The following is a 22,900-nucleotide window of genomic DNA, read 5'->3' as shown; positions in this document are numbered from 1 at the left end:
TGCACGCGACTGTGATTTGTGCAATGTTGGAACGCGCGGAACTCTGATTGGAGGTGATCGACATACCGCTATCCAACACATCGCTGCACAACTGGGCATCTCTTTTGATAATGCTGGCATACTCGTCCACCAGTTGGGGTACTCGTAGGTGTGTGACCGCTGTGTTCCTCGCCGCCTAACAGAAGACCGTAAAGAGCAATGTTGGACCATCTGTGCGGTATTGCTTGGGCGTTACGGATTTGATCGTCATAACTTTTGTCGAACATCGTCAAAGGCGATAAAACATGGATTCATCTCTTCGAAGCGGATATAAACGGCAATCCTTGGAGTGGTGCCACATCCCCTCCCCTCCGAACAAAAAGTTTAAAGACGCATCGTCAGCCGGTAGTCATTGCGACTTTCTTTTGGGACTGTGAAGAGGTTTTTCTGTTTAATATCCTTCCTCATGGTGCAGCGATCAACTCTGCAGTGTACTCTCAGGAAACGGAAGAAACAACTTCAGCGTCATCGTTGCCACAAAAATGGAAACAAATTCCATGACGGCGCAAGGTCTCACAGAAGTCTGCTCACCCGTGAGGAGCTCACAGATGTTCAGTGGACTGTTCTTCGTCATCCACCAAACAGCCCGCACCTCGCTTTTCCGGCTTTCGTCTGTTGGGTCCAACGATGTCGGCACGGTAGCTCAGCGTGTTCGTTCAGAGGGCTAGCTATCCTCTGTAATAAAAAACAGGGTGAACAGATCAACAAAGAACCTGAACGGCTGTCATCGGACGTCCGCCACGAACAAATTCATCGACCAATATAGAGCAAAATGAGATTAAAAAGAAAAAAAAAAAACGAAGGATGCACTCCGCGGGAAGCAGTACGTGGATCATGTGGAAGTTATTGATGCGGCAAGACGTTTGCTCCGACGTCGACGAGGAAAGTGGTACCATGCTGGTATACAGGTCCTCCCAGTAAGGCAGTGTGAGGCCGTGCGCATTGAACGGAGTTACGTTGAAGAATAGGGTTTTGTAGCCAAAAGAGTCGAGAATAATATGGTGCATTACTTGTTGAACGCACCTTGCAAAATATGGGCAGGTAGAGCGAACGAGCTGTCCGTCCTCGCGTCACCAGCGTCGGCGTGCAGAACAGCAGCGGAATTGGGCTGACCTGCTCTGAGCTCCCCTCCCCTGCCTGCACTTCTGCTGTAGGCAGAGAGGCGGTCTGTCGCCGGATTCGATGTTGCTCAGTGCTTGCCGGGCCAGCCGCCAGACACGGGAAGACATGCCTCCGCTGCCGCTACCCCTGCTGCTCGCCGCGCTATCCCTGGCCGCATGGATCTGGGGGCTTCTGAGGCGCCCTCCGGGCTTCCCGCCACCTGAGGCGCCACTTGCTAACACTCGTACATGGTCGCCCAAAAGTTACTCCTTAACAGTTGCTGACAAGTCGGCTTGTCGCCGAGTAGCAGTTATGACATGCACATTTATCCAAGAGGCGGCAAAATTCTAAAAAATCATATTTTGATATAACTGATTCAGCGAGTGTGATGTTTCGTCCCGCAAGAACTAAGTTTGACGGGAGGTACACAAAACTAGTAGTATCTCTAAAGACACTAATCCACTCAATGATTTTTTTGCTGGTAGATCACTTCTATACCTAGAGGGTAACAATATTGCTACTTCTAAAGCTATTCGTCCGACCTCAGCGCATATATTATAAAAGCACAATCATAAAAATATAGCTAAGAAACAAACAGTAATTAGTTCCTTACGTCAGTTGATGTCTATATTTAGAAATAAAATGCTGTTTGGGTTCATATGTTGCTTAATTTATGAACAAATCTACGACATTTAAAATCATTTCCTAATAAATGTCGAATAAGTGTCCGGCTAGTAAACAAGATCCTAGGTATAATGGTTCAAATGGCTCTGAGCACTATGGGACTTAACATCTAAGGTCATCAGTCCCCTAAAACTTAGAACTACTTAAACCTAACTAACTTAAGGACATCACACACATCCATGCCCGAGGCAGGATTCGAACCTGCGACCGCAGCGGTCGCGCGGTTCCAGACTGCCTAGATCCGTTCGGCCACCCCGGCCATCTCCCAGGTATAGTGCTGTACCGGCACACTCCCCTCTTCCTTGCAGTTGTATTTCATCCACTCTTGTCGATAGTTACTGTTGTGGACTGACAAGACAGCCAGTCCACAGTGACGGGTAACCGAAAGGCACGCGCTTAAACTCACGCAGGCTGGCGTGAGGTCTGAAACAGGATACGTAATGAATGCTATAAAGAAAAGTACGTAGCTTCTGGAATACTTAACTTTAATCCACAATTGGTGAACATTGGTCTTGTTGATACAGTATATGCGTCATTCGATACATAGCAAAGGATAATTGGCGCCTTGCTAGGTCGTAGCAATTGACTTAGCTGAAGGCTATGCTAACTATCGTCTCGGCAAATGAGAGCGTAATTCTCAGTGAACCTTTCCTAGCAACGTCGGCTGTACTGCTGGGGCGAGTGCTAGTAAGTCTCTCTAGACCTGCCGTGTGGCGGCGCTCGGTCTGCAATCACTGATAGTGGCGACACGCGGGTCCGACCTATACTAATGGACCGCGGCCGATTTAAAGGCTACCACCTAGCAAGTGTGATGTCTGGCGGTGACACCACAGTTACCCCTCTGTTTTCAAAGCCGTTGCGCGATATTTAGGTAATATGGGTCGAAAATCACACGGAGCTACAAAAGAAGAGGGAGAAATCTGAATAAGGTTGCTTCGAAAGGGAAGATCTTTTCAATAAATCGCAGAAACCATTGGCAGGCATTCCAGTACAGCGAAGACCTTTATATACAGATTTAATCAGAACAAAACTGTGTGAAGATCAGTCATGAAGTAATTTTTGAGAAAATTTCTTGTGAACAGCGGTCTGGTGTGGTAACCGATTTGAAACCTCTTTTTGCGGTCGAGACTGTTTGTTCTCCTTTTTGAACCAATCACGAAGTGATCGAACTGCAGTTCTATCCGAGAAAAAATGCGACAGCTTCTTAGACAAGTCAAGAATAATCCGAAAGTAAGCGCTCCAAAACTTGCTACTGCTACTCAGATGCATCCAGGAAAGTCTGTTTCAGCGCGAACTATAAGAAATGTGCTTTATGAGGCTGAACCGCCCGTAGAAAACCATACATCAGTGAAATCAACAGAAGGAAACGAGTTGCATTTGCAACATAAAACCGATAGGTTTGATTTCTGAAAGAAAGTTGTGTGTACTGACGAGAGTCGAATTAAGCTGTTTAAGGCAAATGGGCGAGTAACAGTATGGAGAAAAAAGAATTGTGAACTTGAAGAGAGAAGTAGAACAGCCTTAGGTAAACATGAAGGAAGTTGAGTACTTGTCTGGGGCTGCATGAGTGAAAATGTTGTGATGATTTTTGTTTCATTGATGGGATTATGAACCTAAAGGTTTACATAAACATCCTAAACACATCCATTCGCAAGTGCGAATAATACACGTCTTTCTAAGAATTTTATTTCCACACAAGGTAATGATACAAAATATGCAGCTCTAGATGCAAGACTGCGGCCGACTGGTGTGGTCGAGTGGTTCTAGGCGCTTCAGTCTGGAACTGCGCGACTGCTACGGTCGCAGGTTCGAATCCTGCCTCGGGCATGGATGTGTGTGATGGCCTTAGGTTAGTTAGGTTTAAGTAGTTCTAAGTTCTAGTTGTTTTTTTTTTTTTTTGCAAGACTGTGGCTCCCCACTGGATTCCTGCAGCACCGCAATCCCTAGATATTAATCCAGCAGAGAATCTATGAAATTTACTAGATGACGAATCATCAGACATACAATGGGAATGATCCAAAGAACGCTCTGCGAGGGAAATGGCGTAAAATTGCAATGCAGACAACAGAATCTGTGGTGAAATTCGCGCCAATGTGAATTTAAGAGATTATAAAGAGGATAAGAGGGCCTACTAACGATTCAACATAATATCTCATGATCAGAGTTTCATTTTCAGTACTGCAGATGAATAATTACTTTATATACTAAATTGCCTGTGTTTCTTTTGAATGGTTAAATATTTTAAATGGTTAAATATTTTTATGTAAATAAAAATCTGTGTTTCTTACTGTTTTCTCTTTTTCACTCATTAATAAACAGGCCGATGTCCATGATGTACTCCATTCTGGCAATTTATCACTATCTATACACCCTTGTCCGTCTCGATAGCTGAGTGGTCAGCGTGACAGAATGCCATGTCAAGGGGCTCGGGATCGATTGCCGGATTTCCCATGCAGCGGGCCCCGGTTGGAGATTTTCTCCGCACGTGGACTGAGTCTGGTGTTGTCCCCATCATCATTTCATCCCCATCACCGGCACGCAAGTCGCTTAATGTGGCGTCGGCTGAAGTAAGACTTGCACTATGCGGCCGAACTTCAGCGGATGGGGCCTGCCAGTCAACAATACCATACTCTCATTTCATTTAACTGGCTGGCCTCTGTAATAAAAAAAAACTGAGTGAATGTATCAACAACGAGCTTCAACGGATGTCATCTGACGTCCGCTACGACCAAATACGCCAACCAGTTTCGAACAAAATGAGAAAAAAAAGTGGCGTCAACTCGGAAGACATGCACCAGGCGACTGGTCTACCCGATGGAAGACCCTAGCCACACGACATTTTATTATACACCCTTAAACATAAACTCATACATTAGACGAATACCTTTTGGAGTAGGTGTACATGCAAAATATCCTACTGATATGGCCTGGCAAATGTGCTTCGTACAAATGTTGCGTGGTGGAAGGTTCTTCGTACCAATGTTCCATCGCAGAGAGTGCTGTGTACCAATGTTGTCAATATTACTATGAAAGTCACTTTTGTGAGCTAATGTCCTAAAATTACTTTCTCATATAATGAAATCGATTGTTTCGAGCCCGCTAGGAAATAAAGCTAGAAAATATTCAGAGCAAAAATTTTCTTATATGCCAATAATGTTAAGTCGCTCTAAAAATTATAAATCTATAAATAGGTAATATGAGTGACTGAGAAAATGCCGTTGCACATCGACAAGAATAATCAACATATTATTTCATTGATTAATAGGCTTGAACTTTAAGCAACAGGATATAAATATTTCTTTGAGAAACAGTTATTCGATGTTGGTATTTTGTCCGCCTCGGTAGCTGCGCGGTCAGCGCGACGAATTGTAACCTAAAGAGTCCGGCATTCGATTTCCGGCAGGGTTAGATATTTTCTCCGCTCCAGGACTTGGTGTTGTGTTGTCCTTACGTCGCAGGTTCGAATCCTGCCTCGGGCATGGATGTGTGTGATGTCCTTAGGTTAGTTAGTTTTAAGTAGTTCTAAGTTCTAGGGGACTGATGACCTCAGATGTTAAGTCCCATAGTGCTCAGTCATTTGAACAATTTTTGAAACACAAGCATCACTGTGCGTTACACCTACAGACAGTCAACATGGGTCTGGACAAGCTGTTTTATCTCAGCAATATTAATAGTACTTCTGCTCCTCGCGATTATCGACGCGTTACATGAATACGGGGAGGTTTTCTTTCTGCACTGAAGTTGAAGAACACGATTCAAAATTTCAAATTAACTGAAGATTTGTGGAATTGCTCCTCGAAGAGACCGACAACCAATAGCGCCACAAATTGTTGGAGAAGTTACTGTAGCCATGATTGAGAATTCTGGACGCAGTGTGGAGGCTAAATATGAGCAGAGCAAGGGAGGCAGCCAATGATGGTCGTCACTCTGAGCAACGTTTGTAGCATCTAAAGTAAACACAGTACCCAATTAAAAAATATTACCCTCTCATACAGAAGTTAAAATGCGTTTCTCTCAACGGTTTATTCGTTATTTCTTTTACGTATTTGCTTACAAATGTTTCCACAAAGATTCATTGTCCTATGATCACTTGCTTTTCATGGAGGCCCTTACAAGTAGCGAAAGTTTAAATATAACCACTCTGCATATAGAGATCGTTGGTACTTTCGTTATGCTCCTTTAGGGACCACTTTACGACTTTCGAACTCACAGTTCTTTCAGTTAAAAATCTCTTAACCAAAACACACGTTTGCGAAGACACTGTTGTATGGGAGCAGCCTACTCACGCCGTATAGAATTCACATGCTTTCCATTGTGTGCTAGCCTAGTTCACTGTAATTAGCTATGATGTCACGAATGTTGCGCAATACCTTAAAGGTAAAGTAAATAATCTGAAAAGTTGATATCATGTCAAGACTGATGCTAAAATAATAATTTGTTAAGTTTCAGTTTGGTAACAGTTTTCGATATTTGGACATTTTACGTAAAAATCATCGGCGCAACAGGAAGGAGCTAGAAACTTCAAAATTTATATTCGGATTTCTTTTTCACTGCAATTTAATGGAAACAGCATGCTGGATATCACAAAGTAATATTTTGGTTGAAATTCATGATTTTCTGTTTTTGTGTCCTAAAAGTACAAAAGCAAGATAGATTAAGTAAGTGATTATATAAAGCTTGGATGTTTAGATTTAGGCAGAATGGAGATACGCTATAATAAAAAAATGTGAGAAGCTTCAAAGAGGTAGCTATAAAACTATAGCTGTAGCGTCTCTCCAAAGGGAAAGTTCAGAGCTCATCTATTGCGTGCAGTACAACTAAAATAATTCACTCGCCAAAAGTATGTAAACTAGCCACATTAGAATTTTATTATAGATACTTACCTGTGTGCTGATTGCACAATTAAATTGAGAGCTTCATTGGCTAGTCAGTAAGGCAAATGTTGTCGGCTGCGCCTTCAGCGGTCTGCAGCGCGACTATATAAATATGAGCGTGCGAGCTAGAGTAAGGCCCCAGTTCTCTTCTAGATTCGTATCAGCGCGCACTCCGTGTCAGAAGCCGCATCGCGTTTGTGCAGTTGCCAGGAACAGCCTTGGATGCGTGTTACTTAACCCCATATGCACTTACCAGTGAGTGCGCATTGGGGTAAAGTGTTAATTACAGAGCGACTCCAGTGATTTAGTCTCAGTTAGCGTATGTCGTATTTTCACGTGACGCCGCAGGACAGAGCTTCTATCATTACTAGCGTGGCGTTCGATGAGTATTAACGTTATATTTTGGCGAGCATTCACTTTGAACATTTATATCGATAACAGTTATTGAACAGTTTCGTCATCTAGGGATAGCAAGATGCGCACAATAGACTCTGAACAGCTCTGATAATGCAACAGATGATAAGGGTAATCATTTGTCTGAAAAATTTATGCTTTATCGTTTTCAGAATATAGTGAAAACTGTTATAGTAAACTGCATTTTCTATGGATCCCAGACATCATCCTAAATCCTCAGAATAATGAACTTCAATAATCAACAACTTTTATTCTCCATCAGAGAGGGCACAGTGATCTCTAATTACAGGCATCACGTTTTGCTAATCACTTTCTGGTTGCCAACATTGTGGTTAGAGGGCCTGTGTTGAGAATGGCATACAAAGAATAGAAATAAAAACTTTATTTTCCACCTTCTGCACGACACTGTATCTCACAGTATCTTGTTTTCCTGTCAGTAATGTAGTACATTAGTGAATGCCATTCCTACAGCGTTGTTGTTTAGGTTTGACCACCTCTTCAGCTCATCTAACGTAAGAACAAAATGCTGTTCCAGTCATGTGCTCTGTACACCATCCAATATTGTTTGGAGGCTGTAGAAGTTGTGGTCTTCAGTTCGAACACAGGTTTTATGCAAATTTTCAAGCCAACTGTTCCTATGTAAGCTCAATCTAAAAAGTATTGGCTGCAAACGGTATTACCTTCTCATTAATTACTTGATCTGCTCATCTGATCTTCAGCATTCTTCTGTAGCATCACATTTAAAATGCTTCTATTATTTTCTTGTGGGAACTGCTTAGCGCTCTAGATTCACTTCCGTACAAGGCTACAATCTACACCTATAGATTCAGAAAAGCCTTCCTAACATGTAAATTTACACTGCATTGGAGACTAAGGTGTAATATCGGTATCACGCGCTACATAATTATTAATGCAGAACCAGTATCAAGTAGTCTTTGCATTCCGTCATGCTGTGAATAAGACGTAACAATTGTGTCTAGTTGCAGTTATTGCTAAGCAAAAAGATTTATCCACGTATAACAGTGGGCAGGGCCATTAGTTGGTTGGTTAGTTAGTAACATGTTCCATGGATCATTTTGCATGATAGATCCTAACGGTGTGGAAGGAGTCATTGTATATTCACGTCGCAAATTAATTTGTACACACGGTTACATCCAGAATATTCCATTTTTTTCAAAAAGGAAAAAGAAAGATGTACAGAAGTAACTTAGTAATTCCTACCCATCACCTTTTACACATAGCAGTAATAGAAATTCTTGTGTGGAATAGAAGGAGTTGTCAAGGATAAACGTTCTCAGTTTGTTATCAAATTTTACATTACCATCTGTTAGAGATTTTATATCACTGGCACAATATCAAAAAGTTTCGTTGCAGCACTGTGCACCCTTTTCTATTCTAAATAAAACCTTAATCTGTAGTAATGAATATCATTTTTCCATCTTTTATTCTAAATATTTATCTCGCTGTTCCTCTTGAAGTGATGGATTATTTACAACAAACTTTATGAGGGAATAAATACACTCCAAAGTAGTAGTCAGAATTCGTAACTTCTTAAATAGATGTCTACAAGATGATCAGGGGTGAGCACCGCAGACTATTCTCACAGCACCTTTTTGGGCAGTGAAGACATCCTTTCTTAAACATGAGTTACTCCAGAACATTATTCCATATGACATTAATGAATGAACATATGCGTAATATGTCAAAATACTGAGTTGTCTCTCCCCAAGGTTTGTCAAGATTCTAAGCGCTAATTTGTCTGTACTAAGTTGTTTTAGGAGTTCGAAAATGTGTTTTCTCCAATTTAAATTCTCATCATTATGAACCCCTAAGAATTTTGAAATTTGCATCCTGTTTACTATTTCCTTATCGTGTGTTATACTTATCATTGGTTTAGTACCTCTACATGTGCAGAACTGAATATGTTGGGTCTTTCTAAAATCGAAGGCGAGACCATTTGCAGAAAATCAGTCAATGATACTTTTAAGAACAATAGACAATAATTCTTCGATCGAGCACTAAACGCGACTAACGGTAACAATAAGAACTGCGCTGGTGAAAACAATTACGAAAGCAGTAAGGTTGCCCTCTCACGTGCTGGGAAGAAATTTGTGTCTGGAACAGTTTCAAATATGACCATTCACTGTAGCTAAAAGGTGATGAAAAAAACCGTTCTGATCAACTGAACTAAGCACTTAGTGTGTGCGGTACTACTGACATATTGCTGCTAAATAAGTCAGTGGTATTCTGTGGCAGATCGATGCATTTATAGGTTTGCGGTGTTCCAGTCCTCTTGATTTCCCTGAAACTGTGTACTGGCGTACGGCTGGTTGGACTGATGAATGTCCTTGGTCGTATCTTCGTATATATCGTTGTTTTTACGCGAGTCCACAGTCGTTTAATGGCCTTTGGGGACACACTAACTGCATTTGGTACCTCAGGCTGTGTTTGACCATCTTCATTCGTGTTTCTGCATCCCATTCCTGATATACAAGAATGATCTTGTAGGAAACATCTTCCCAAATAAGTCTACAGCTCGACTGAGTTCTTGCAAAAGCAGGCGAACGACATGGCGGAACTGAATTAATTCATACTGTTCCAAATAAAATAAAAGTAATATAATGTAGATCCATTTTTTGTGCATCATATTTGTCGTTGACCGTGAAAATTGCTTATTTCACATATGCAGTTTCGACTTTTGGCCCTTTTTAAAGTGGTAAGGAAAAAAATTTTGCTTCAGCTCATGTCAGACTTTAAAATCCTCCTACATGTATGCCATCGTCAGCACAATGAAAAGGATTAGTTTTGACGATGACATGACCTGAAACAAAATATTTTGCAGAACCACAAGAAAATGGCAGAGAAGTCGAAATTTCAGTTGTGAAATAAATAGTTGCTACAGCCAACGGCGAATATAGTGTCCTTTAAAAGTTTCTGCATGACTGTGAACCCCGACTATGAGAAGTGTATTATTACGCAGTAATTAGCGACATTGTGTAACTACAGTGTATTTGAAGCAAACTGCAGGAAACGATGTCGGGTGGAAGATTACGTTGCACGTATTGGGAAAGGGAAATAACAGATGAAATTATTTCTTGGATTTACACTTTGTAGTCTACTTAAATTGCAGACTAGACTGCTTACCCAGAACGTCTATATATCGACTTTTATTTCGGTATTTTGAACTATAATTAAAGAAAATTAGGAAGCATGAATTTATTACATAGGTGAGGAAGAGAAGACAAGTTATGATGGGACTAGGTACTTTGAGATATTACACTGACGTTCAATGATTTCTCGTGAATCAGGTTGGAAGAGAGACTTGAATTTTTCGTGAAATTTTTTCTAATAATCTTCGCAATCGAACACCTGTTTCAGAACATACGGATTAGCAATACTGCAAACAACTTGATGCCATGCTGATATGAAGTGCTCTCCATCATGTAGGATTGCTATAAGTGCATAATTGTTTATGCCCACTCCCGTATTCTTTTATTCGCTAGAACATGCAGTTTCGTACATGACCTACAGTAGGAGTCAAAATTTTATAGTACATTATCGGAGAACAGCGATCTAATTGTCATAAAATTATTTAAAAGCGGTCTTGATATCGCAGCCGATGTTAAATTCTGACAGGTTTCGGCCTTCTAGTTACGGACCATCATCAGAGTTTGCACCATCTGGATGACGACGCTGGCGCCTGACCCACTGGGGATGTGTCAGTCACTGTCAATCACTGAGGTAGTTGTCAACTATACGATTTTTCACGCAGTTCAATCTTGAACCCAATTTATATGCGAAAGGTGGTTGTTGTCGAACATAATGCCTGCATGAACTACGAAAATGCTGCATCGGCAGTGAATAATCAACTTACAAACCATGGTCTCTACCGGATTCTTAAAGACCCACATCCGTGATTCCTTCGGATAATAAGAGAGCAGAGGTTCATACTGACTAACGTATGCAATATCATATGACAGAATTACCATGCAATTTTCATAAAAGATCTTAGATATAATTAATAATTATTCAGTGTCCTTTTTTCTGGACTCATAATGACATTAATGAGCAGCCGAATTGTAGTTAAAAGGAGCACATCCCTTTTGCCACGGACACTGCAGCGTTTCGCCTGCGTGCGGATTCTGAAGACAACCGAAAAGTTTGGGTACTAAGGTGATCCTTGGTTGTCGAAAGCTGTACATACCACACCGTGCTTGTCATAGCGATGTCGTTGACGAGCATCTGACGGTGCTTAATAGAAATGTAAACGGGTGACCTCGAAAACCAGGATAAGGGCGGATAGCCGAGATTAAGTCGACCGCTCGGAATAAACGGGAAACCTGGGTTCGAATCCCGGTCCGGCAAAATTTTTCCTTTGTTACCATTAGGTATGGTTTCCATGCCTATTTCAGCCGATGTTAAAAATATTCGCTATTGCGACAAATTTCGTTAACATCTACACCTTGTTGACCACGGGAGTTTACGTTAGTGTTAACACAAACATTCCCAGCGAGATGGGTGCGCCATCAGGGAGCATAAACACCCCAACGAACCAGAGAGCTAGGGAAGCTAGTATTCACTATCACACTTCCCTTAGAGACAGGAATTGTCCTGTACTGATTAACGTGTTTACAGTTATGAAACGCAAACAAGGTCTATCCGAAAAAGTTTTTTCCATTCTGTGCAGTCAATAGCTTACAGTGACAGGCTGATAAATTGAAATCTATTGACAGGAAGAGCCAACAGCCTTTTTGCAGTGGTAAAACCGGTTCCCGCTAGATAACCGAAAGTACCAAGCTAGCACTTGGATGGGGGACCATTCGAGTCTGCCGAGCGCTGTTGGCAAGCGGGCTGCACTCAGCCCTTGTGAGGTAAACTGAGGAGCTACTTGATTGAGAAGTAATGGCTCCAGTTTCGAAAACTGACAACGGCCGAGAGAGCGGTGTGCTGACCATGTGCCCCTACACATCCGCATCCAGTGACGACTATCGGCAGAGAATGACACGACAGTTGGTGGATACCGTTGGACCTTCCACGGTCTATTCGGACGGAGGTTTCGTTTTTTATTAACAGAAAAAATGTCGTCACCCCATTTATCGAGACAACAGTTCATTAAGTAGCTATCTTAATGAATAATGAAAGACTTGGAGAATATCAAATTAAAGTTTAGAGGTGCCAGAATAAAATGGACATGGAATAACGAATCTTGCTTCAAAGATACAGACAGCCGTACAATAGGTGCAACCACAACGGAGGGGTACCTATGGAGAGGTCAGACAAATACGTGAATCCTGAAGAGGGGGAGCGGTCTTTTAGTCGTGTCAGTTGGTATCCAGAACAGTCGATTGCGTAACGAAACTGTTATAGTTTTTTCTCAGCGATTCCATATGTTCTTTAGCGTGCTAAAGCCGAATTTCAAGTTTGCTGCCTTGCCGAACGACGGCATCACAACGAAAAACGCCAAAAACCACCAAATTTTAGCACTTTCTTCCGCTTTTCGCTTGTATCTCGAAAACTATGCTTTTTTCTAAAATGACTACTCCGCACAAAACGAGGTGGGAGTGGTCATTTGCATGTAGGACGCAGAAAGCGTTCTTCGTAATTTTCGCTTTGCTCCCTTCCTCCTTATGAGACAATTGATAGTTACAAACTTTTCTAGTAGGAAAAGTTAATGTGCTTTCATGTGATGTAGGAGATTTGTTGACAACTTGTGTATTCTTAGAGTTGCAGGCGGTAGGAATTGGTGTTTTTGACGTATACGCAGAAAAGCCAAGAAATCACTGCTTTCCAGAGCGCTCCAGCATCGATACCGTCCGTCAAAATCAATCCTGACTAGTACATTTTGTCTACTTTAAATTTCGACTGAGTGGTCATCTTCGAAAAACGTATAGTTTTCGAGATGTAAGCGGAAAGCTGAAGAAAGTGCTATAATTTCGAGGTCGGCTTTGCGTTCGAAACCGATTGGCCCAACCAATGAGAGCCATAAACAAATGTTGGCCAAAGGGAAAGGATGCCAGAAGATCACCTAAATTGATATCATCTGTTGCTGAATCCATTCTGTCCATCCGAGGCGCAGGAAAACGGTAGAAAACTATAGCCAACGTTCTTGTTGCTACTTCGTTACTAGAGGAGCATTGCGTTGGTAAAAGGGTAAATGGCCTTTCAGGTCATAGTGCAAAAGCCTTTAAAACTAAAAGGGTTTTTTGCTCATACATGTGTTTAATACAGTTACAAACTAATAAAATCTTTTCAGGCTTCCAGCCTCGTCAAGTGGTTAAAATACCACGAGATTTCGACCGAGCTCTCCTCAGCCATAGTCAAATGGTAAATGACGATTGCAAACTATTTATAAATTTTAATCCAGAGACTTTTTAAGCCTCATTAAAACTTAGAATGACAGTATTTTTTCAGTGCTGATAACACAGACGATAAATATGTTTTTCTCAACTCTTTTCTCGTGCACTTTGAAAGCTGCTTCCCGTTAGGTTTAAAACAGGGTAACAGCACTAAAGTGCAACCTGAATGACAGAAAAACTGGCAATTACTCCAATCGAGAATTTGAATTAAATAAAAACATAGTTTCTCCAGGTAATCAAATAACACTCTTAGAAATGGCTTTCCAAGACTGCTACCTGAAATGCACCTCCTTTTACTAACTATGGTGAGATTGAATCGATAATTAAACTGATGAAACCTAGGGAATGGTCAATTTCCTGCACGATTAAAGTACTCAAGTGAAACCACCTTAAAAAGAAAAATCAGTATACGTGCGTGTAGCACTCAAGCATCGAGGCATCAGTACAAACTTAATTATGTATACCTAGAGTTCATGCATCCCAGGAATCGAAAATTTCGAAGTTTTTTTGCCTGTTATCGATATCAATATTGGCAAGAAGTCAAAATATGAAACACAAATGGGCGTATCTGTTTGTTGCGTTGTCGTAGAAGCTTAAAGTTTTGCACTCGCAAGAGACAGTAGACCTTACGATGTGATACAAATTTCAACTTGATACACCTACCCATTCCAGCGAAAAAGGATTCTTAACAGTTGGACAAACAGACAGACAGGTACATAGACGAACCGATGTACAACAAAGTGATCCTATAACAGTTCCGTGTGTACCAATTGAGGTACGAAACCCTAAAATGTATCAAAGGATAATGAAGACATTTGGAGATCTATTTATGTGCCATAGCTGTTTGCTAAAGTTATTGAAAAGGCTGTGTATGTATATGGGTAATTAATCATTTCAGTGCCCATAATTTGCTGTCAGACATTCAGTTTGGTTTTAGAAGTGGTTTAACAACTGAAAATGCTATATTCTCTTTTCTCTGTGAGTTACCAGATGGATTAAACAAAAAGTTGCGAACACTAGACGTCTCCCACGATTTAAGTTACGCGTTTTATTATGTTGATCACAAAATATTACTACAGAAGTTGGACCATTAATGGAATGAGAGGAGTAGCTCGTCTCATACTAGAAGAACAGATGCCAAAGCTGATTATCCACAATAATAATAATGGCTCTGACACAGAGTCTGATTGCGGTACACTTAAGTGAAGGGTTCCTCAGGGGTCGGTGCTGGGACCACTACTGTATTTTACACTTATAAATGATATGTTTTCTAATATAGCAAGTAATTCTAAAATAAAGAGTTATTCTAAATGATGCGTCAATTTTCAAAAATTCTTAAGTATTCAAGTAAAAATCCAAAATGAATAAGCTATATACCAATGAAAAGAGGAAGTTTCAAGGTTTTTGGTGGGAGGCGGTGATGGTTTCAGAAGCGGCCGCTAGAGTTCGCGCGGCAATAGCGCCGTCATTCCGTTTCACTGTCAGTCTCGAGTGAGATGGCGACTGTGGAGCATAAGGTTTTCTGCGGCCTTAAGGTCGCCCAAAGTGAGTCGTAAATTACAGTGCAGCGGGAATTTCGCACCAAATTCAGTACTCAACCTCCAACTTGCAAAAGCATTAGCGTTTGGTTTAAGCGATTTAAACAAACTAGGAGTGTGTGCAAAGGAAGAAGCACAGGCAGACCGCGTGTGTCATAGGACGATGTCCGACGGATTCAAGGCAGGTTTGTGCACAGTCCCAGTAAGACTACCAATAGAGCCAGTCAAGAACTTGGAATACTCCAACTAACTGTGTGGAAAGTTCTGAGTCGGTGCTTGAGGTACAAGCCCTACCGATTACAGCTTGCGCAGGCTCTTAACTACAATGACAAAGGGAAACTCCTTATATTTTGTGGTTATGCGCTAGCAAAGACGGAGGATGACACATTTCTACAGCGGGGAAATTTTAGCGATGAAGTGACGTTCCATCTTAGTGGAAAAGTCGACAGATACAATGTTCGCATATGGGGATTAGGAAATCTACATTCACTATTACAACACGAAAGAGACTCTCCGAAGATCAATGCGTTCTGTGCCGTATTTAATGCAAAGGTTTATGGACCATTTTTCTTTGTGGAAAGAACTGTAACAGGAATCACGTACCTGGACATGTTGGAACCATGGCTGTTCCCTCAAGTTATAGAAGATTCCAAGGACTTCATTTTCCAAAAGTATTGAGCTCCGCCCCATTGGCATTGTGATGTATAAGGCTTTTTGAATGACTCCCTTCCTCAGTGCTGGATCGGTTGCAGGCGACTTGAGGACCTGTCTCTGCACTTCTGGCCACTGACACCTCCTGATCTCATACCCTGCGATTATTTTTTATGGGGTTACGTCCCGCCTCTACCAACCACTCTGAATGATCTACGGACTAGATCACTGCTGCTGTGCTCTCAGTAACAGCAGATACGCTTTCATGTGTGTGAGACGAGTTTGGCTACCGCGTCGATGTTTGCTGTGCAGCCAATTGTGGCCTCACTGAACATTTATCACATTTATATTTATGAAATAATTATTAAAAACTAATTAATTACAATTTATTATAAATTATTAAATTCATTAAATTAATATCAAACATTATGAAAAAAGCTTTGAAATTGCCTCTTTTCTTTTGTATAAAGCTTGTTCATTTTGGATTTGTACTTGAATAAATACGAAGTTTTGAGAATGGGTCCATCATTTAGAGTAACCCTGTATTTCTGTTTGCTTCTGTCACTAGCTTGGTAGTGAAGGTCTTTGAGTCCAACACAGGCACTGTATCAAATAGTGCAGCTTGAGACATAAGTTCATGGGTAATATAAACGAAGTTGATGCTAAATCACAGTAGGACTCAGTTTCTAACGCACAATTCAACTAAAACTGAGATTTGGATTACACGAAATGGGAATATGACTAGTGAGCCTGAAAAATCCGATTTCCTACATGTTCAGATGGATGGCAATCTGTCATGGAACGACCATATCCATTGTCAGAAAACTGAATGAGATAAATGTCTGCAATAAGTGATAGTTTATTACATACAGCGCAATATTATGGCGAGTCGTCCTGTTGGATCCTTAAGACCTGTCAACCAACAAAGTGAATGACCGTCTGTAACAACTGTGAATGGCCTTCCATAGAGATACTGCTGAAATTTGCACGTGGCCCAGATCACAGCAAGATATTTGTCTCTCTGTAGTTGAGTAGTTTCTCTTGGCTTTTGTAAGTGTCCTAGAAACATAGGCTATAGCCTTTTCTTTTCCATCCGAAATCTGCACCAGAACAGCACCGATCCCATACCCACTGGCATCTGTGTGTAGTTCTGTAGGTGCTCTCTCATCATACAGACCAAGTACAGGGCCAGTCGTCAGAGATTTTCGCAGCACATCGAAAGAATCTTGTTGAGCACCACCCCAGATAAATTTAGCATTGGCTTTTAACACCTCTTGCAGTGGCCTGGCTTTGATACAAAAGTCTTTGATAAAACGACGGTAATAAGAATACAATCCGAGGAAGCTTCTCACATCTCTAATACTTTTAGGAATAGGAAATTTCGTTACAGCTCTCACCTTTTCTAGGTCTGGCCGCACACCTTCGTTTGACACAAGGTGCCCAAGTATTTTGATTTCTTTTGCTCCAAAGAGATACTTTCTTGGATTAAGTTCCAGTCCGGCTTGTTGCATACACTTAAGAACGGCCCTCAGTCTTTTCATGTTATCATCAAATGTCTCTGAGAACACTATAATGTCATCTAAATAACAAGGACACATCGTCCACTTCAGGTGCCTTAGAAGATTATCCATCATCCGTTCAAAATTTGCTGGTGCATTACGCAAACAAAACGGCATTCCCTTAAACCCATACAGGCCCTCAGGGGTGATGAATGCAGTTGACTCATGATCAGCCTCATCTATTTCGATTCGCCAGTATCCCTAGTAGATGTCCATGGTTGAGAAAAACTTAGCCCCCTTCACACAGTCCAGTGTATCGTCAACTCGTGGAAGAGGGTAAACGTCCTATTTAGTTATCTTATTAAGCTTCCTGTAATTACCACAGAAGCGCCAACTGCCATCCTTGTTCCTGACAAGAACCACTGGTGACGACCATGGGCTCTGCGAAGGCTGAATGATGTCATTCAAATGGTTCAAATGGCTCTAAGCACTATGGGACTTAACATCTGAGGTCATCAGTCCCCTAGACTTAGAACTACTTACACCTAACTAACCTAAAGACACCACACACATCTATGCCCGAGGCAGGATTCGAACCTGCGACCGCAGCAGTGCGGTTCCGGACTGAAGCGCCTAGAACCGCTCTGTCACAGCGGCCGGCGAATGATGTCATTCTTCATCATTTTCTTCGACGTTCCGTTGCTGATGGTCTCCAGTGCTAATTTGGTGCTTCACCGTCGATTTGTCTAATTTGCTCTTCACCTGTGGATTGAAGCAATCAGAGAACTCTTGAAAAATGGCAAGTAGTTTCTTCTGTTGTTCCTTAGTGAGATCTGGTGATAGTCCAGCTAGAAGATCTTGTCTCGTAGTGGTAGCGCTTATTTCGCCCACAGACTTAGGCATGGGAGGTTTCTATGACGCTCAGCTGTTCTGGAATTAGCAGCTCAGCATTTGCCACCCACAAGCGTCTTGGAAGGATCTGCGGTTCTTGGCGATAGTTAACTACCCACAATTCACCGAATCCGTTCTTAAACAAGACGACAGAGGCTGGGATGACCAAGATATTCTTCAGTGGTATGTTTCTCTTACATTCCACTACAAGATCCATGGTTTGTTGCATGGCCTGACACATGACAGCTACCTTTCTAGCGCCGACTGCAGGAATGATCACGACGTACGTCTATACTCTTGTGAGACGATGAATTTTAAGGGCTGTGTATGGCCACTTATACCCACACGAATGACACTTATTCCTGTAGGTTTTACATATTTCCATTAGGCACCTTCAGCAGACATGTTTTACTGTCGAAGAATACGGTTTTCTGCAACTGGCGACGGTACTTCTCCGAAATGACTGAATATTATGCTCCAGAGTCCACAAGAGCTCGGGCTGATCGACCATCCGTGAGGATATCTACATAGTCTCCTATCATTTTTGTAGTGATATGCGACGGAGGATTTTTATCTTCGGCAGCCTCACCTTCGAGGAAAGTTGCACCCTTTAGTTTTCCAGGTTGCAACGGTTACGTGATCGGCTGGAGCTTTCAAACGGCGGTGGAAACATTGATCTGCGTGTTGGAGAGCATCCTCTCCAGCGGCTAGTTTGCGGCGATGGTGACCTACGTCGTCTTGCACCCACATCTTCTTGTTCATCTTCGTCTCCCCGGAGTTGACGTCGGCTAAGATTGGTCTGCTGTCTTCTGGCGCGGGCGTCATCAAATGTCTGCCGTCTTTCTCGACAATAGCGCACCACATGTTCCGGTCGTCCGCAGTGGAAACATGCTGCTTGGTTATCGTGGGTCCTCCAGACATCAGTCTTCCTTGGTGTGCGAATAGGTTCCTCATGCGGCATTGTAGGAACGTAACTTCGCCTGGGTCTCGACTTTTTTACCGTTTTAAAAGGAAATGAAGGACGAGAGATTGGGGTCAATATCTGCTCCACTTCCTCCATTACGACCTCTTGAAGCGTCTCGGTTTCCTGCTCGACGTGCAATCCAAGTGCCTTCTGAAATTCCTCTCTCACTATCTGACGAAGAACACTTGTGAAATCAGTTTCTTCCTCCATCACAGACATCGATACGACGTTTGGAATCCGTTCAAACTTCTTGCATGTGATTCTTTTTTGAGGAATTGTCTCGATATACTGACACCATTTTATGAAGTCGTCAGCTGTCGAAACCTCCTTCAGGAGTCCTCTGCAACACCCTTCATGAGATGTGCAACCTTACCTTACTTCTTCATTCGAGGATCCACTATTTTACACAGCTCCAAGACGTCTTGAATGTAGAATGCTGTCGTTTCTCCTGGAAGCTGTGCCCTGCACTGTAATTTATCTTCAGCCTTGCACTTCTGTCGTTGTGTGTCGCCGAAATACTTGCGCAGTTCCGCCTGGAATACTTCCCAGCTTGTGAACTTCTCCTCATTGTTCTCATACCACTGCTTGGCAGTGCCCTCCAAGTAGAAACATACGTTAGCCAAACACACGGTGTCATCCCATTTGCTAAATCTGGCTATACGCTCATATACCTTCAGCCACTTGTTTGGATCTTGGCCATCGTCACCATAGAACTCGCAGGGATGTCTCATGTGGTGGCACATAGTTGCTGTCATTGTGACGTCCTCTTGTTCTTCTGTCTCCGATAGATTGCGATCTGTTGAATATGGGTCGAACTCGGATTTCTCGCCACCCAAACGGCGGCTCTGTCGTGGCCTGATGGGAGCCACTGTGCCGTCGATAAAGTGCGGTATCGCAAGTTCCAATACCCAGGGCCTCCACGAGAATAATGTCACGTAGATGAAGGTGTAATTAGATGAATGACGAACACTAACTTCACTTAACGAAGGTTTATTAAGCACTTGCACGTACAAGAGCGCGGAGCGAATTGCCTCTGGCCAGAACACATATAGTATGTATACTGCTACAGAATATTCCAGTACAGTGCTTCTTGCCATTTGTGGATACTTCTGAAATGTACTCGAACTGAATATAGAAATTAAAGTTTTTCATCAGTTCAGGTGAGTTCTGAACTCACGACCCTCCATGCAACATTCTAGTAAAATAACCACTAGACTATGGCGACTGCGCTACTGAGCTTCTTCTGCGACAGTATATCCGAGGGTATCTCCTGATCCAAGTGCCTCGTTCTACTTAGGTCTTGCATGTTTTGTCGAATGTTTCTCGCCTTATCGAAGCCCCCTCCCAACATCGTAGACATTCGCTTCTCTTTCCACAATATTGGCTTCCACCTTCTTTCCTTTATATAGCCCTTCTATATATTACTTCCAGCTTTCGGCATTATATACATTGCCTAGTTCAGGGACGGTAACTCCATCGTCCAACTACTGCTAGTCTCTGACAAATGGTGCAGCATGACAGAATGCCGCAGGGCGTCCATTACTTGTTCTCGGATTAAAGGCGCGGATGTGAAGGGGCTGCGATAGTGCTGGTGTACAGTACGGCGAACTCATACGTGATCGACTAGGCCCTTGATAATGACTGCCTGCCCTCACTTTCTCACGCTGTCCAACGTCGGGCCCCTGTTACATCCCAATGCCCTGCAAATCTGAAGAATGCACTGTTCGACCTGCTGACCAAATGGAGACCCACAGTGAGACCGCTTTGAAACGTTGTGAAGTGCTGATAACTCGCATCTAACGCTATTCACACCCCTTCCGCATTCTACCGGGCCTGGTAACAACAATAAAGATGAAGAACATTAGTACATTCTGGTGGCCGTTGCACCCATCACACAGAATGATGGTGTGTATGTGCATGAAGTCACATTGATATCCAGCCATTTCTTGTGAGGGCTTTACTTCTTTTCTCAGGGAATGCATACAATCCATCATGAGATTAATCTCTGACAAAATCGAATTTACCCATTTCGTCTGCTTTAGTCAACAGTTTCTTGTCAGTCTTAACAATTTCAAAGATATCCTGAAAATTGTAAGTTTCAGCTTAGGCTTTTGGTCTTGAATGAATTGTTATTGTCACATGCTAACTACATATATTTATTTTCCCATCTTTCTAAATATACACATAGCGGCTTAACTCTCTTGAAAGGTGATTTACATAGTATTACTCAATGCTAATAGCATTTATGCAACAAACAGTTAATGTCCATTATTGACTGTTGTCGATTGACGTCTATTGTCTGTCTGCACGTAACTCCTGTCGGTCGGAGCGGCAGTTAGTATTCGCTTTTCTTTATTTATTTGGCCTCTAGAGCGCTTAGTCTATTTAACCATCTAAAACACATGGTTACAATGTACACTGAATTGTATGAATAGAATATATAAATTCAGTTTTTCAGATATAAGATCTCAAGCTGTCACAACTGTGCCCACTCTAAATCGATAACAAACAGATTTTGAGGTAAATTAGACAGTTGAGGTTTATCAGCTCACACCATTACGGAAACTGATTACAAGCAAAACGTAAAAACTATGAACAGGCCATTAAAGTCTATAGACTTTTCCTAATACCCTAAAGGAAATTAACAGTCGCTTTATAAAGGCGAATGTCTTTAGTAAGCAAAAGAGAAGAAGCTGATTGAGGGAAGTGGTATCCAATACCAAACAATGTCTTCAAGAAGTCCAACCTTTCATAGTAAAATGTGGAACACGAAAACAAGATGCAGTTTGCATCAGCTTCCGATTCAGAATTACACTCTCATGCAGGAGAACTGTAAACGTGGATTCGATGTATATGGAGAGGAAAACATGCGAAATTGAAGCTGAGTCGAATGATAGTGGATATCGTTGATTGGTCCAAATTTGTCCTCATAAACCACGGTTTCGCGGGAATTCGACATTCTAACATCGCATGATAACACCCTTTCGTTTGTTGGGACATGTTCCACATCTCTTGCTACAGATGTTTTCCATGGCTCTTAACCTCATTCTTAAAAGGCAATTTAGTATCAAACAGAGTGCCTATAGAGGCAGCCTTCTCCGCTAATACATCAACGTCCTCCTCATACCGGGACTACACCCGCAGCAGATGGATGGTGTACCCAACCGCATACTGCTAACGTATTCCAAAGCCACGGACAGACTGCAACGGTTGGTTGTTTTACTCTACCTCCGGTAATGAATGTTTTTAAGGACGCTCTGGGAATCAGTCACTATTAATATCTTGGAGATGTTAGTTGAAGATACAAACTTGAGATCTTCCAAAAGGGCTAAGTCTTCGCCGTAAAAATAGAAGCGCTCTTAGGCAGTCTGAAGGCTTTCCAGGACTTTGAGCTGTGGGCATAGAAAAGCAGATGCAGTGTACTCCTGTTGTGGAATTTTGGTTCCATCGTTGTAGATAATCAGGCCAGAGCCACAACGAAACGATTAAAGCTGCAACTGACATCAAAACCGTCCGAGCTGGTCGGACAAAAATAATGGAATGGAATAAGCTGAGTGTGACGATTAGCTGAGTTTATTGATCGTATGGGGTGTTCAAAAAGTCTCTGCGCATTGCCGTATGATTGTTAGTCCGCGTGCCGTATGATTGTTCGCCTGCCTGGGTTTTTCAACGAAACAGTAAACGCACAACGATACTGCAGTTATATTGTCTATCCATTCATAGGTGAACTTGTGTTAAGTGAAATACTGAACGGTTATTTTCAACAAGATGGTGCAACCGCGCATAAAGCTCGCATTTCAATGTCACTGCTTGCTGATGTTTCTGGTGATCGCATAATTTCACAGGGATTTTGGCCTCCACGATCGCCTGACCTAACACCACCTGACTT

General features: G+C 42.1%; 1 protein-coding gene across 1 annotated transcript in view; it reads left to right on the top strand.

Moving 5' to 3' along the window:
• Positions 1-1,266: 1,266 nt before the first annotated feature.
• The window catches only part of LOC124613499 (methyl farnesoate epoxidase-like), a 150,667-nt gene continuing 129,033 nt past the window's right edge, over positions 1,267-22,900 (top strand). Inside the window, exon 1 of the mRNA XM_047142206.1 lies at positions 1,267-1,384. Coding sequence (XP_046998162.1) covers positions 1,267-1,384 — 118 coding nt within the window. The remainder of the gene's footprint in view (positions 1,385-22,900) is intronic.

This window comes from Schistocerca americana, chromosome 4, assembly GCF_021461395.2.
Source record: "Schistocerca americana isolate TAMUIC-IGC-003095 chromosome 4, iqSchAmer2.1, whole genome shotgun sequence".
Classification (NCBI taxonomy): Eukaryota; Metazoa; Arthropoda; class Insecta; order Orthoptera; family Acrididae; genus Schistocerca; species Schistocerca americana.
The sequence above is the reverse complement of the archived record's forward strand: the minus strand, read 5'-3'. Positions and strand labels throughout refer to the sequence as shown.